A 13,728-nucleotide genomic window follows, 5' to 3' on the forward strand; every position below is an offset into this window, starting at 1 on the left:
GTTCTAACTGTTGAGGAAGAGGAACCTTACTTATGCATTACTTAGATTCTAATGGGTTTTCTGATAACCTCTATTAATTTTCATGAAAAAATTATCAGCTGTGCTTTCAAAGGATTAGCCGCCAAACTATGAGCTTTGGATTTTAGTTGATTCACTTCTACTTAATTTCAACCACTTGAGCTTACAAATAAAAATGTTCTTTTAGCACATTTATTGCTCCAATGTATGCCAGTTTCAAACCTAGTGTCTATAGTCCTTTCCTTAAAACCCTTGCAATTTTAGAATTTTTGGTTAGATTTGTTAAATAGGCCATTTTCTAATTTCTTCAAAATCAACATGTGTAGTTTCCCACTTTCAGAAGTTCTTTCTTGGTTAGGAGAATGGTGTGAAACTTTTAATTTTAACATCTCTATTAGATAAACTATTTTCATTTACAAATGAATCACTCATCTCACATTTCCAGTTCCTTTAGTTTTCTTCTACTCTAAAACTCAAGATGAAACTAAAAAGAACCTAGGCTATTTTGAGGAAGTTATGTGGTTCAAATTCTGTGATTTCTCAATGTGGTCCCAGAATTCCACTCCAGTTAGGGTGTGGTATTTGTATAACTAGGAATCCTCAGGCTGAATGGTAATTTGAGTCTTCTAAGTCACTGGACATAATCAACACGAACATCAGTTGCCGTAGACCTGTGTTCTGATCCCAACCTTGTGGTTAACTACTAGCTTTGCTTCTTGAGACCAGACACTAATATCACCTTTTTAAGCCTATGTCCTCATCTATAAAATAAAGGTCTTGATTATAAGATCTTTAAATCTCCAACTCTATCCTATGCTCTGATATTAAGAAAGATTATAGTTAATTCTTAAAACCCCCCAAAAGCAGAATATCCCTACTCTATCCAAAAGATAGTTCCAGTACCTAATGATTCTGAGGCAGCTTTCTTTCCTTTTTTTTTTTTGGAGGTAATATTTAAAGTGTGCAATGTGAGGTTTAATGTAAATATAAATTATGAAATGATTACCACAGTCAAGTTAACACATCCATCAAAGAAGCAGCTTTTAAACTAAAGAAGATAGGACATTATCCAGTTCTGCCTTCTCTAGAACTGAAGGGTAATCCATCAGCACTCTTTTCCTATTTACCTTCCACAGATTGTAAACCAGTAAGTCACCTTTCAGGGCTTCCCTGGTGGCTCAGTGGTAGAGAAGCCCCTTGTCAATGCAGGGTTCCATCCCTGTGTCTGGAAGATTCCCTGGAGGAGAGCATGGCAACCCACTCCAATATTCTTGCTTGGAGAATCCCACGGACTGTGGAGCCTGGTAGGATAGAGTCCAAGAGTCGGACCCAACTTAGTGACTAAGCAATTACAAAAACCTCACCATTCACTAGTCTTTTCCTTAGTGAATTATTTCCTTAGTGAGTCGGACCCAACTTAGTGACTAAGCAATTAGAAAAACCTCACCATTCACTAGTCTTTTCCTTAGTGAATTATCTCCAGCTATTTGTATACTGTTTTTATGACGTTAGCTGTATATTTCTGGTATCTTTGATATTATTTCTCAGCTTCTTTACGTTTTTGGGTTTTTTTAGATTTTATTTTTTGGTGGTTTTTGCCATACATTCACATGAATCAGCCATAGGTGTACATGTGTTCCTCATCCTGAACTCTGTGTTCTTTTTTAGTTAAATTTATTTTGAGGGGAATTTTTATATAATCACTGCTTGATGAGGACTGTAAAATCAGTCTTGCTTCGCAAAAACAGAGATTAGCAGAAAAAAAAAATCAAAAACCTACAGAGTTTTTAAAATAGGAAAATGAAGACGTTTCTGTATGACAAAGGCAACCTGCTCCATTTACTATGAAGGTTCAGTGTAGTATCTCCCCATGATTTCAGTGGTCTCACTTTTATGCACTCTGAATATTATCAGCCTGAGTAAGCATTTCTGTTAAGAGTTTCATGCACTTTATAGATAGGATGATTTTCTCATGAATATGGTGGTGAGAGTGGAGAACTACCTGAAATCAACCACTAGCTCAACTGGAGAAACAGGTCTGTATGGGAAAATCAATAGTTTCTTTTATCTTTTTTTACAGAGGAAGTTTTCAAATCTTAGCAAGCCTAAAAAAAATCACCTTAAAAAAAAGTGAAGCTGTTAGTTGCTCAGTCGTGTCCAGCTCTTTGCAACCTAAGGGTCTGGTTAAAATGCACATTTTCTGTGCCTTGCCCAGGTCTAGACAAGAGCCCAGGAGTCTACATTGTAAAACAGCTTCCCAGATGACTGCAATGCAGGTATTTTCAGACCTTCACTTTGAGAAATGTGACATAGAGCTCCTTAGTCTGTTACTGCATTTACTCATTCTTCAGTAACAGACGAGCAACTTCTGGGTGCCGCTGCAGAGAAGTGTGCCAAGAGGCAAGATTCAGTTCATGTCTCCATGTGGTATTTGATTATCAAATGAGGTATACTAGCAACACTTCTCTAGAGGTTCAGGGTTAGGAAGGTCACTAGGGGCGGAAGCTGTGAGAAGACTGTGGATCCAGCTTGGAAGGCGCTGGTGATTTTTTTTTTTTGGTAGGGGGACGGAAGATGGTGGAATCAGAGGGTTTCTGGAGTCAGGCCAACCTGGAAGTGAAGGTCTAGGTGAAAAGGCTGGAAGGGTCGAGTAAAGCATAGACACTTGTTCCTGGGGTTGGCTTTCCTCCAGGTCTTTACATAGGGACATGACGACAGCTTTGAGGGAGAGTAATAACTTGGCATTCATGTTCAGGATGGATTGGATCTGCAGTGCCAAAGGTATAGCAAGCAGTAGTGACAGAACACTCTCAGTTGGAAAGAAACCTGAGTGGCAAGATTGAAAACAAAACAAACAAACAAACAAAAAACCATACTGGACTTGTTTGTACTTGTATGGGGTTGAGATGGTGTCCAAAGTGACAGGTGACCCTGGAGGAAGGAGAGCACTTTTAAAAGACAAAGTGCAAAGAGAGCCTTAATTCAGCTTCCTTGAAGCCAGTGTAGGGAACAATCTGGTAAACAGGCAGAGGGCATGTTTTTGCTGAGCCAACTGACCCCTTCTAGAGTCTCCACATCTCTCTTAAAATGGAATCATCTTCCTCACACACTCCTCGCTGCTACTGACTACCTAAATAAAATACTAATAAAACACCGTCACCCTGAAATTGGGTTGAATAGGCCCAAGTCGCCAGCCGCTTTGGCCCTGGCGATGGACCTGAAACTTCTCAGGTGAACCAGCTAGTATTACCTCTCTTTCTGAACTTTGTTGCACAGTGGACTTACTTGGGCATTAAAAGAGACAAAAGCAAACAAAAAAACCAAACATCTAGTGCCCACATGTAAACGTGCAGCATAATTTGGAAACCATCGGTCCAGCCACATCTCCACAGCTTTTTATTTTTTTAATTGGAGGCTAATTACTTTACAATATTGTAGTGGTTTTGGCCATACATTGACATCCACAGCTCTTAAAAGACCAAATCCTCCTTCTCTGCCTTCAGCCTGGAGGGTGCCAGCGGCGAGCTTGGGGCCGGGTGGGGTCTGGTCCCCGCGCCGCAGTCTCCCTTCCCCCCAGCCGGGTGTGCACAGCTCGAGGCTCGCGTGTGCGGCGCGGGCCGGGAGGAGGCGGTGCTGTGGCCTCTCGGGCCCCGGAGGCGGCGGAACCGAAAGCGGCGGCGGGGGGGTAGCGGGGAGAACCGGGGAGGGGAGAGAAGGAGGGGCGGGAGTCGGGCGCGGTGGTGCGCGGAGGGCCGGGAATGCCCGCGGTGCGGGCCGCTCCGTGGCCGTGTCCAGGCGATGGCTCTCCGTCTGATCGCCGACTTCGATCTCGAGAAGGACGTGGTCCCGTGGCTGCGGGTGCAGCTGGCGGCGTCAGCGGCCGCCGGGGCCCGAGGCGGCGGCCCAGGTGCTGTAGGCGCGCGTCCGGCCGGGGGGCGGGGCAGGGCGAGGGGCGCGTCCGGCCCGGGGGCCGTGGGGGGAGTGGAGGCGGGACAGTCATTCATGTCTAGGGATTCTAGGGCTGCGCTCAAGTGGTGAGCACCAACCCAAAGCGGCAGCCTGTGCCCCCTGCCAGCCTGTGAGGTTTGGTCCTGAAAGGGGAAGGTTGCCCTCTTTAGAGTCTGGGCTTTGTCATCCTCACCTCGGGCCGCTGGGTGAAGGTTGGAGGGGCAGCCCCCGGGCAAAGTCTGGGCCGAGCTACACTGCTTCTTCTGGCGAGTCTCCCATCTTCTGGCTTACTGATTGCCCACAGTAAGTCACTTTAAGCAGAAAGGCAGGGGACACTAGTGGTACCCTAAGCATCATCTCATCAGGCAGGAGGAACAGCTGCCCAGGCTCTGGTCCCCTGGCGCAAGGCTGCGGGGAGTGGGAGAGGGTGGTTCTCTATGCTTCATTCACATCTTACCTATTTTAAAAAGATTTGTCACCCGAGTAGGGGCTCTAGCAAGACTAGGGGATGGAAGGTCTTACTTTATGCAAAAAAAAAAAAAAAAAAAGATGCTCGGGTGTCCTGCCCTACTTTCTCAGGGTGGATTGGAATACATTCCCCGAAGTTGAGGCTTTGGTTTCATGTGTCTCAGAAATCCTTTGATTTTGAGGGAGTGAAAAGTGACTTTTGAGCCTTCCCAGCATTGATCAATTGAAACTTTAAAGAAGGGGAACTCCGTGATTTCTCAGGTTGTTTTGTAAGAAGAGAAGTTTGCTTCACATAATGTTGTATCTTCAGGACTTGAGTTCAGGTTCTAAGCAATGATACCCAGGAATCCCAGTTGTACACAGGAGCTAGCCACTTCAGTGTATGTCTCCTCCACTTCTGGTTTTCCTTAAGCACTGTAGACTGCTGGAAGGCACTTTTTGGGAAACAGCTATCAAACTACCGGTATCTACAACTCCTTTCCCCTCATCACTGAAGAAAGTTTTCTGTCCTATGGTTTTAGCCGAATGTTTGCAGGGTTCCTTGTTTTGGCATGTTGGCTCTCTTGGTTCCAAACACAGAGTCATCTTTGTCTAGCTCAAGACTCCAGTTTGACTAGTGAGTTTGACCAACGACTAGTGTCATTATTAATAAAGGCTCACTTTGGCGGGGTGGGAAGATGCTACATTTAAAAAAGTCTCCTGGATGTCTAAAGAATTTCTGAAGGTTTGTGCTTTTCGACACAAAGTGGTCCTTTCTCTGACATGTATACTCAGTCATGTCTGTCTCTTTGTGACCCTGTGAACTATCGCCTGCCAGGCTCCTCTGTCCATGTAATTTTCCAGGCAAGAATATGGAGCTGGTTGCCATTTCCTACTCCAAGGGATCTGCCCAACCCAGGGGCCGAACCTGTGTCTCTTGAGTCTCCTGCATTGGCAGGCAGATTCTTTACCACTGTGCCACCTGGGAAGCCCCTTTTCTCTGGACCATCTCCTTATATAGCTAAGTGGCAGTTGCTCGAGAATGAGAAGTTAGATGAAGTGTGAAATGCCACAGTCTTATGTTTCAGTAATGTGTTGTGATTGAAAAGCTGTGTGTGAGCCGGTTAGATTTTGGCTTCCTTGTGTCTTTAATTCATCTGTGAAGACACATAGACTTGTGCATTGACATTCCACCAAACAGCAGATACCCCTGGGTCCTCAGAAAGTAAACTTACTAGAAATACCAGCCTTTTATCATATTGTTAGTATTTTGCTGCTACAGAGCAGCTTGGCAAAAATATTAGCCCTGTTATCCTAAAAGACATTGTTACTTCTGATAATCACTAGTGGTGGCAGCTTAAAAACCCCACAAGTTAATTCTTCTTCTGCTATAATTTGTAGCACTGGCAGAGGAATCTGGAATTCTATTTTATCTCTAGCACAGCTCTAACTCCACACATTTGTGTAAATTATTTTCCTTTCAAAGTCTCAGCTGTTCAAATGTAAATTATGAATAATTATACCATTGTAAGTCTCCTCTCTGCACACTTGCTCTCTTAATTTGAAGCCTTAATGTTTTTACATAAATAAATACAGTTGAAGATTTCTTAGTGGTGCCAAGTAGTACTCCTGATGTATGACATATTTCTGGCAAAAATAGCCAGAGAGCTAGGCTAAGTTAGCCAGGCAGAAATTTAGTGGGATACATTTTAGTCAATAGGGGTTAGGAAATAAGGAGACCAGGTTTGGTTACTGCCTCTGTTCCTGGTTCTGGGTTGAACTTTGGGGAAATTATTTCTCCTGAAATAAATGAAGAAAATATTTGTTCTTTAAAAAAAAATTAAAAGTTATACAAAAGAATATTTTAACACATGTAAGCTATAAATAATATAAAAGCAAAACCATGTACCTGTCTTAAAAATAGAACAATAGCAAGACTTTTGATGGTTCTTGGGTCTCCCTATTTGATTCTATTCCTCTTCATATGCCTCATCTATATGTTGTCGCCTACAACCATTTAAACTTTTATATTTTCACATTTCTTCTATCTTATTTGTAGTTTTAACCTGTATCTATCTCCCTAAGCAAAATATCATTTCATTTTCTTGTTTGTGAACTTTAAGTAAGTGAAAGAATATCATATGTATTCTTTCTGCTTTTTTTTCCTTCTCAGAATTGTAAGATTTATCCATGTTGCCTGGTATGTGATGTGTGATGAATTGCTTCAGTGATGTCTGACTCTTTGCGATACCATGGACTGTAGCCCGCCAGGCCCCTCTGTCCCTGGGATTCTCCAGGCAAGAATACTGGAGTGGGTTGCCATGCCCTCCTCCAGGGGATCTTCCAAACCCAGGGATCGAACCTGGATCTCTTATATCTTGTGCATTGGTAAGCAGGTTCTTTACCACTAGTGCCACGTTGAGTGCTATAGGGCGTTACTTTTCACTGCTGTATAGTATTCCATTTGTGTGCCTATACAGTATGGTAACCATGGAGATGCAATGCTTAGATCTTTGTTTCAAGGAAGGGCTTGTCCCAAGTGCTGTGACTGTGGTAGCAGAGCCATCAGCTGTCAGCATCTTCAGGGATGCCTCGGCAGAGAGCTGTATCACCCAAGTTTATGCCCCTTTAGGTGTGCCCTCCTCTAATAAGGGGTTCAGGTAGGATATAAAAGCCTGGGCATTTTGACTCACACGGGACAACTGTGGCAGTTCATTTCAATTCTGGAGCTTCCTTGATGGAGGACCCCAACGTCATCTGAGGCCACTGGCCCTTTATTGCAGCTTGACTTCTTCCCCCCGCCCCAATCCTGCTTCTTCTCCTTCCTGTTACAGACATTAATTCCACTTTAATAAGCACAGTCTAGTAAATATCATGTGTACTAAAGTGTCTCAGCGTGTTTCCTAGGGAACCTATCTTACTTATCCTTTTCCTGATGGTGACATTTGGGAGGTTTCTGGGGTTTGCTGTTATATTCAATGCTTTTACTAATCTTGTGCACGTCACCTGGTGCAAGTTTCTCTAGGATAGATGTCTAACAGCGAGGTTGCTGAGTCACAGGCTATACACATCTTCACTTTTCCTGCGTGCTCAGTTGCCGCAGGCGTGTCCAACTCTGCAACCCTATGGACTGTAGCCTGTCAGGCTCCTCGGTCCGTGGGATTCTCCAGGCAAGAATGCTGAAGTGGGTTGCCATGCCCTTTTCTATGGGATCTTCCCGACCCAGAGATAGAACCTGCATCTCCTGTGTCTAAGACATTGAAGGCAGATTCTTTATCCACTGGGTTACCTCTTCAGTTCAGTTCAGTTCAGTTCAGTCGCTCAGTCGTGTCCGACTCTTTGCGACCCCATGAATCGCAGCACACCAGGCCTCCCTGTCCATCACCAACTCCCGGAGTTCACTCAGACTCAAGTCCATTGAGTCAGTGATGCCATCCAGTCATCTCATCCTCTGTTGTCCCCTTCTCCTCCTGCCCCCAATCCCTCCCAGCATCAGAGTCTTTGGGTAGTACCAAATTGCTATCCAAAATACTTGTATCATTTGTGTTATCAAAATATTTTTGGTACTCTATATCTTTACAAGCTCTTGATTTTTCCAAGTGTTTAATTTCTTGTCAGACTGGTGGGTCTAAATAATACTTCTTTATGATCTGAGGTTGAACATCTCTATATACTTAACTGGCTATTTGTTTCTTCTTCTGTACGGTGTTCATCCTTTTGTCTATTTTTCTGTTGTGGGTTTTTTTTTTCCATGTTGATTTTAAGGCATTCTTCATTCTGGATTCTAGTTCTTTGTTTATCATATATGTTCCAAGTATCTGTTGTCTTTTTTCAGTTTGTAGTTACCTTTGATAAATAAGAGTTCTTGATTATAATGTAGTCTAATTTGTGAGTGTTTTTCCTTTATGGTTTGTGCTTTTGGGATATTTTAAAGAAACTTAGAAGCCGTGAAGACATTTTTATATTAACTTCTAAAAGCTTTAAAGCTTTTCTTTTTGAATTTTGTTATTTTTCAAATTCACCTGGAATGTATTTCTGTGTGTAATGTGATATAGGAATCAGGGGAACACTGGAGCCTTTAGAAGTAGTCTTGATATCTGTTACTTTTAAGCTGGGTGGTCGTTACATGGTTTTATTTTGTTATTATCTATAGCTTACATGTGTTAAAATATTCTTTTGTAAACTGCATTGTTTTTCTATGTTAATAGCTAGTGGTTCTACGGTCACTAACCAGATAGCCCTACCTTTTCTCACTGACAGCAAAACCACTTCCTTTACACATCATATTTCCGTATGTGTGTGAGTCTTCTTTTCTGGGTTTTAAATTTTGTTCCATTGGTCAATATAAGGTGAAGACATCTTAGTAACTATCTTTCTGTTAAGTCTTGGTAACTGGTAGAGTAAGTCTCCTTACCTCAGTCTCTGTTGTGGTCCTCTTGTCTATTTTATGCTCCTTGTTCTTACATTTAGATTTTGGAATCAGCCTGTCAGATTTCACCAAAAAGTCTGTTGGATTTTTTTATTTGAGTTACATTGAATCTCTAGATTCAGTATAGGGGAGACCATCTAGGGGAGAAGTTGCACCTTTACGATATTAAATCTTCCCAACTGTGAACAAAGTATATAGCCTGTTCTTTATTTAGAGCCTTTTTATGACTCTTAACAAGTCTTAGAATTTTCTCCATGAAAATTTGCTAGATTTACTCCTGGACTACTATTAGTTTTTGTTGCTCTCATAAATGGCACATTTAAAAACATTGTATGTACTATTACTGGTGTGTAGCAATATAATAGATTTTATATATTAATTTTTGTGTCTAATGCTTAATCTCCTCTTGGAATGTGTCAGATCCTCAGGAAACTTAAGAAAAAGTCTGTGGTATGTGAATTTTCTGAGGTTTCAATGTCACGTATACTTAAGACCAGGAAGAATGTGGGTTTCCATTCCTGTGTCTCCTTGTCCGCTTCGATTAGTACTAGATTTGTGAATTTGTTAGAATTTAGTAATATTCCAGACTGATCATTCTTTCTAATATTGTAATTATTCATCTTTTCCAGGGAAGTGATATATTTTACCAGGCGACTGCCTCAAGGGTAGTGCTTTGGTTGTTGCCTCCTAGATACCCCCAAACAGATTTGGGGGCTAGAGGATGGCTTGTCACGTTATTTTTCTTTATCGTTTCAGTCTTCTCTTGCCACTGTCCTTCCTGTTCACTGTTCCTCCCCCTACTTTCCTAGTCTCCTTTTCTGAGTCTCTTCTCTCTTTCTGGCTTCATCACCCCACCCTTGATTTTCCTCATTTTATCCAGAATATGAAATATAAATCACATAATGATGTTTACTTCATAAGTTTAGGAATTATAGCACCTAGTCATGTTGGGCAGGAGGATTTATGTGAATTATTTACAGAATAGAAATGTCATAGGTATAATCATATTTAACACTCCTTGATCTGTGTTTTAGAAACTAGTTCACATTTTTGTATAAGGCTGTGAGACTCCCCATGCTCCCATAGTCATTAGAAAGAAAAGAAATACTTTTATATGAGATTTATCTTATTTCATAGCAGTTGGAAACCAAATCTGCATACTTGGTAAACATCTTCTTTTAAAGTGAAATCACTGGTGTTTAGTACAGAATACATTGAGCTGGATGAGACTATGTGGCAAACCAGCTTAAATTTCACATGAGCTGTGACTTTGCCAACACCTTTAGTATCTACTTATTTATATTTTTTATATTAGATTTACTTTTATGCAAGTAACTGTCAAAATGCTACATTTTTTCTTCATGAACGCTGATTTAACTAAACTGTAACATTAAACCACATTTCCTCATTTGAAATTGCTAAACTTCCTCCTGGACTTTCCAATGATGAACTGTGGGAGAATAGTCAGAATGAATAAGCAAAGAGGTTATTGAATAAGTCTTTTAAAAGGGTGTGTCTAAAACATGAGCAGCTAATCTGTAGAGGAAGGGCTAGTGGGTTTATAGTGTGTGGTGAGATGCCAGTGTCTGGATTTCCAGTATTACCAAATTTATCTAATGCAAATGTCCTAAAGATGAGAACCATGTACTTAACTACGGGATTACTTAAAGACTGCAATCATTGCTCCCTAATAGACCCATGAAGGCAATATTTTTATTATTTCCTTCAAATCTGTATATCATGATTACATTGTAAGCTGGTTATAATTGTGCTGTCTAATAAATATTGTTTAATGTATATTGTAAATATGTCCTTCAGTGGTTCTCAGTTCTGGCTGCCCATTAGAATAACAAAGTGAACTTAAAAACACACACAGGAGAGAGTAGGACCTTCACCAGCTCAAAAAAATCAGAATATTTGGGGGCAGGATTTGGGCATCCATGTTCTTTCAAAATTTCCTCTGATGATTCTAACACAACCAGCCTTAAGAACCACTGATTTAGTGGAGTAAGCATGTATCATTTGTAATCTGCACTTGTTGAAGACTTTTTTTTCTCTTAATATTATAGTGATTTGAAAATAGGTGTGCTTTTGCAAGGAAATTGGATTTTCTTAGCAAGATTCTTATAAAGCAGTTTCTTATCTTAGTTAAAACCTTTTAAGTGTACTTTTGAGAAAGTCCCAGCATCCTTATAATCTGGAAAGAAAAAAACGTACTTTGCAAAATATTGACACATTACATTCCAGGAGTTTTGAGTCATATGCAAGATGAAAAATAACTCACAGAAATTCTCTTTAGATGTCTGCAAAATCTACCTTAAAGGATTTTTCAGTAATTACCCATTTTCCTATTGTAAGTATGATAGAGGAAGCAGTTCATTCTGTTTACCTTTTCTTTGCTATTCAGCAGTAAGCTAACTGAATCATACTATTATCTTAACAGACCAAGGGATTATTTTTTTTTAATCATTGAGAAGTATTTCTGATACCTCACTAGACATTTAAAGTTGTATATACTCATATATAAGCAATACTCCCCCCTCCCTTTGCCGTGTCTGCAGAAAATCCATGTAGTTTCTTTCTGTGAAGAGTTTGGAAGCGAGATTGCAGGATAATTCCTGGGTTCTCAGTGAACTTGCTCTTTGCCTCTCTAAATGTTTCCCACTGCCAGCTCCAGTGCAGGGATTGAGCTCACCAATTATCCTGATTTTGTATCTTGATTTTTCCTTTTTAATCAGGAATACAGGCTAAGAAGAAAGGTGATGATCAGTTAACTTACAAGTTAAATGATTTGTGTAAACAATCTTTATATCAGTCATTGAAGATGGCCTTCATGCAGAAAAGTATACAGATCACAGTGCACAGCTCAGTTAATCTTCACAAAGTGAGGCACCTCCGTGGAACCAGCACTCAGAGCAGGAAGGAGAACATTAATAGAACCCCAAAGATCCCCTTCATACTCCTTTCAGCTGTCATTCAGCGAGCACCATAGATTCTTTTTGCCATTTTTGAAACTTGTGTATAAATTAAATCATACAGTTTGTGCCTTTTTGGGGAGGAGTGAAAATATGAGTTTCTTTTACTCAATTGTTTATGTATGTATGTATTTATAGCAAGTTACTTAATTCTTATTATTATATAACATCCCATTGTTTAAATATCATGATTTATTAGTTTTTTGCTTAATGAATATTTTGGGTTTCCGGTTTTGGCTATTACGAATAATAGTGCTGTACATGTCATATGTGTCATTTGCCAAATTATGTATATGCTTCTGATGAGATATAAGAACACGGACAATTGTGGAGCTATGTATATTCAGCCTTAGTAGATTCTGCTAGTTTTGTCCAATGTACACTTCCATTAGCAAGATTTCCTTGAGATACTTGCTAATCACTACTTTCCTCTTCCTTAAAAGTCATTGCTAATCTGATCTCCAGTAAAATAGCTTTGCCTGTTTTTAAGCTCTATATGATGGAATTATCATTGTATTTGGCTTTTAAAATCTAATGCAGATATATTTTTGTTAGATATGTTTTTAAACATCTCCTTCTAGATATTAACTTGATTATTTCTGTTTTAGGTGTTTTAGAAAACAATTATGAGTGCTTACGTGTACTAAATGTTGAACAAAACAGAAATATTATTTATACCTATAAGGTAAGTCTATATTCTTTTTTAAATTGTGGTAGAATATACATAACATGAGGAGGGCATGGCAACCCACTGCAGTATTCTTGCCTGGAGAATCTCCATGGATAAAGGAGCAAAGCATTCATGGGATTGCAAAGCATTGAACACAAAGAGCAGCTAAGCACACACACACACTTAACATAAAATTTACTCTTTAACCATTTATATATATATAAACAGACTTTTATGCTTTATCTTTTTAAAGTGTAGTGAATAAGACTTGTTGGCATTTAATCTTTAACATAGGACTTTTTATTTTGTGAGATTGAATAGGGTAATTGAAATTCAGTCTTATGTAATATTTTTTCTTTTTTAAATAAAATAAAACTATACCCAATGTCTGATACAGTGCTCAAAGGTTTTGAATAAATGGACAGTTTCATCCTCTAGAGGAAAAGTGCTAAGTAAGAGATACTTAAACTTAATCAATATGTTAAGTTTTTATCTTTGAGAAACATTAAATATTATTACTATACATCATCTGTTCAGATTTCTGTATACTCAGAGTTTTGAGGCATTATTATTTAAACATTATTTTAACAGTGTGTTTTCAATGTTAACTGTTCTAAGGAAAGAAAATTTAACTTCGTGGATAATTTTACTGTAATAGTGAAACATGAAAGAATAATTGCAGTGGCCAGTTTGCTTTGCAAGTTGTATTACTGTACTTTTTTTGTTTAAAGAAGTTATTTTAAGTTGTATCCATGAGGATGCTACATTCAAAGATTCTATGATTCATGAAGTTTTTGGTTGTTGTTCAGTTGCTTAGTCATGTCTGACTCTTTGCCAGGCTTCCCTGTCTTTTACCATCTCCCGGAGTTTACTCAAACTCATGTCCATTGAGTCGGTGATGCCATCCAACCATCTTATCCTCTGCCGTCCCCTTCCCTTCCTGCCTTCAGTCTTTCCCAGCATCAGGGTCTTTTCTAATAAGTCAGTTCTCATCAGGTGGCCAGAGTATTGGAGCTTCAGCTTCAACATCAGTCCTCCCAATGAATATTCAGGGTTGATTTCTTTTAGGATTAACTGGTTTGATCTCCTTTCAGTCCAAGGGACTCTCAAGTCTTCTCATCACCACAGTTTGAAGGCACCAGTTCTTTGGTGCTCAGCCTTTATTATTGTCCAGCTCTCACATTTGTACATGACAACTGGAAAAACCATAGCTTTGACTGTATGGACCTTTGTCAGCAAAG

At 39.9% G+C, this 13,728-nt stretch overlaps 1 protein-coding gene across 1 annotated transcript in view; it reads left to right on the plus strand.

Moving 5' to 3' along the window:
- The first annotated feature begins 3,775 nt into the window (after nt 1-3,775).
- Nucleotides 3,776-13,728, plus strand: part of LOC120878145 (gamma-secretase activating protein) — an 88,842-nt gene continuing 78,889 nt past the window's right edge. The window contains exons 1-2 of the mRNA XM_040260764.1: nt 3,776-3,925; nt 12,426-12,502. Coding sequence (XP_040116698.1) covers nt 3,817-3,925; nt 12,426-12,502 — 186 coding nt within the window. The 5' untranslated portion in view covers nt 3,776-3,816. The remainder of the gene's footprint in view (nt 3,926-12,425; nt 12,503-13,728) is intronic.

The sequence above is a fragment of the Oryx dammah genome, unplaced genomic scaffold (assembly GCF_014754425.2).
Source record: "Oryx dammah isolate SB20612 unplaced genomic scaffold, SCBI_Odam_1.1 HiC_scaffold_18, whole genome shotgun sequence".
Classification (NCBI taxonomy): Eukaryota; Metazoa; Chordata; class Mammalia; order Artiodactyla; family Bovidae; genus Oryx; species Oryx dammah.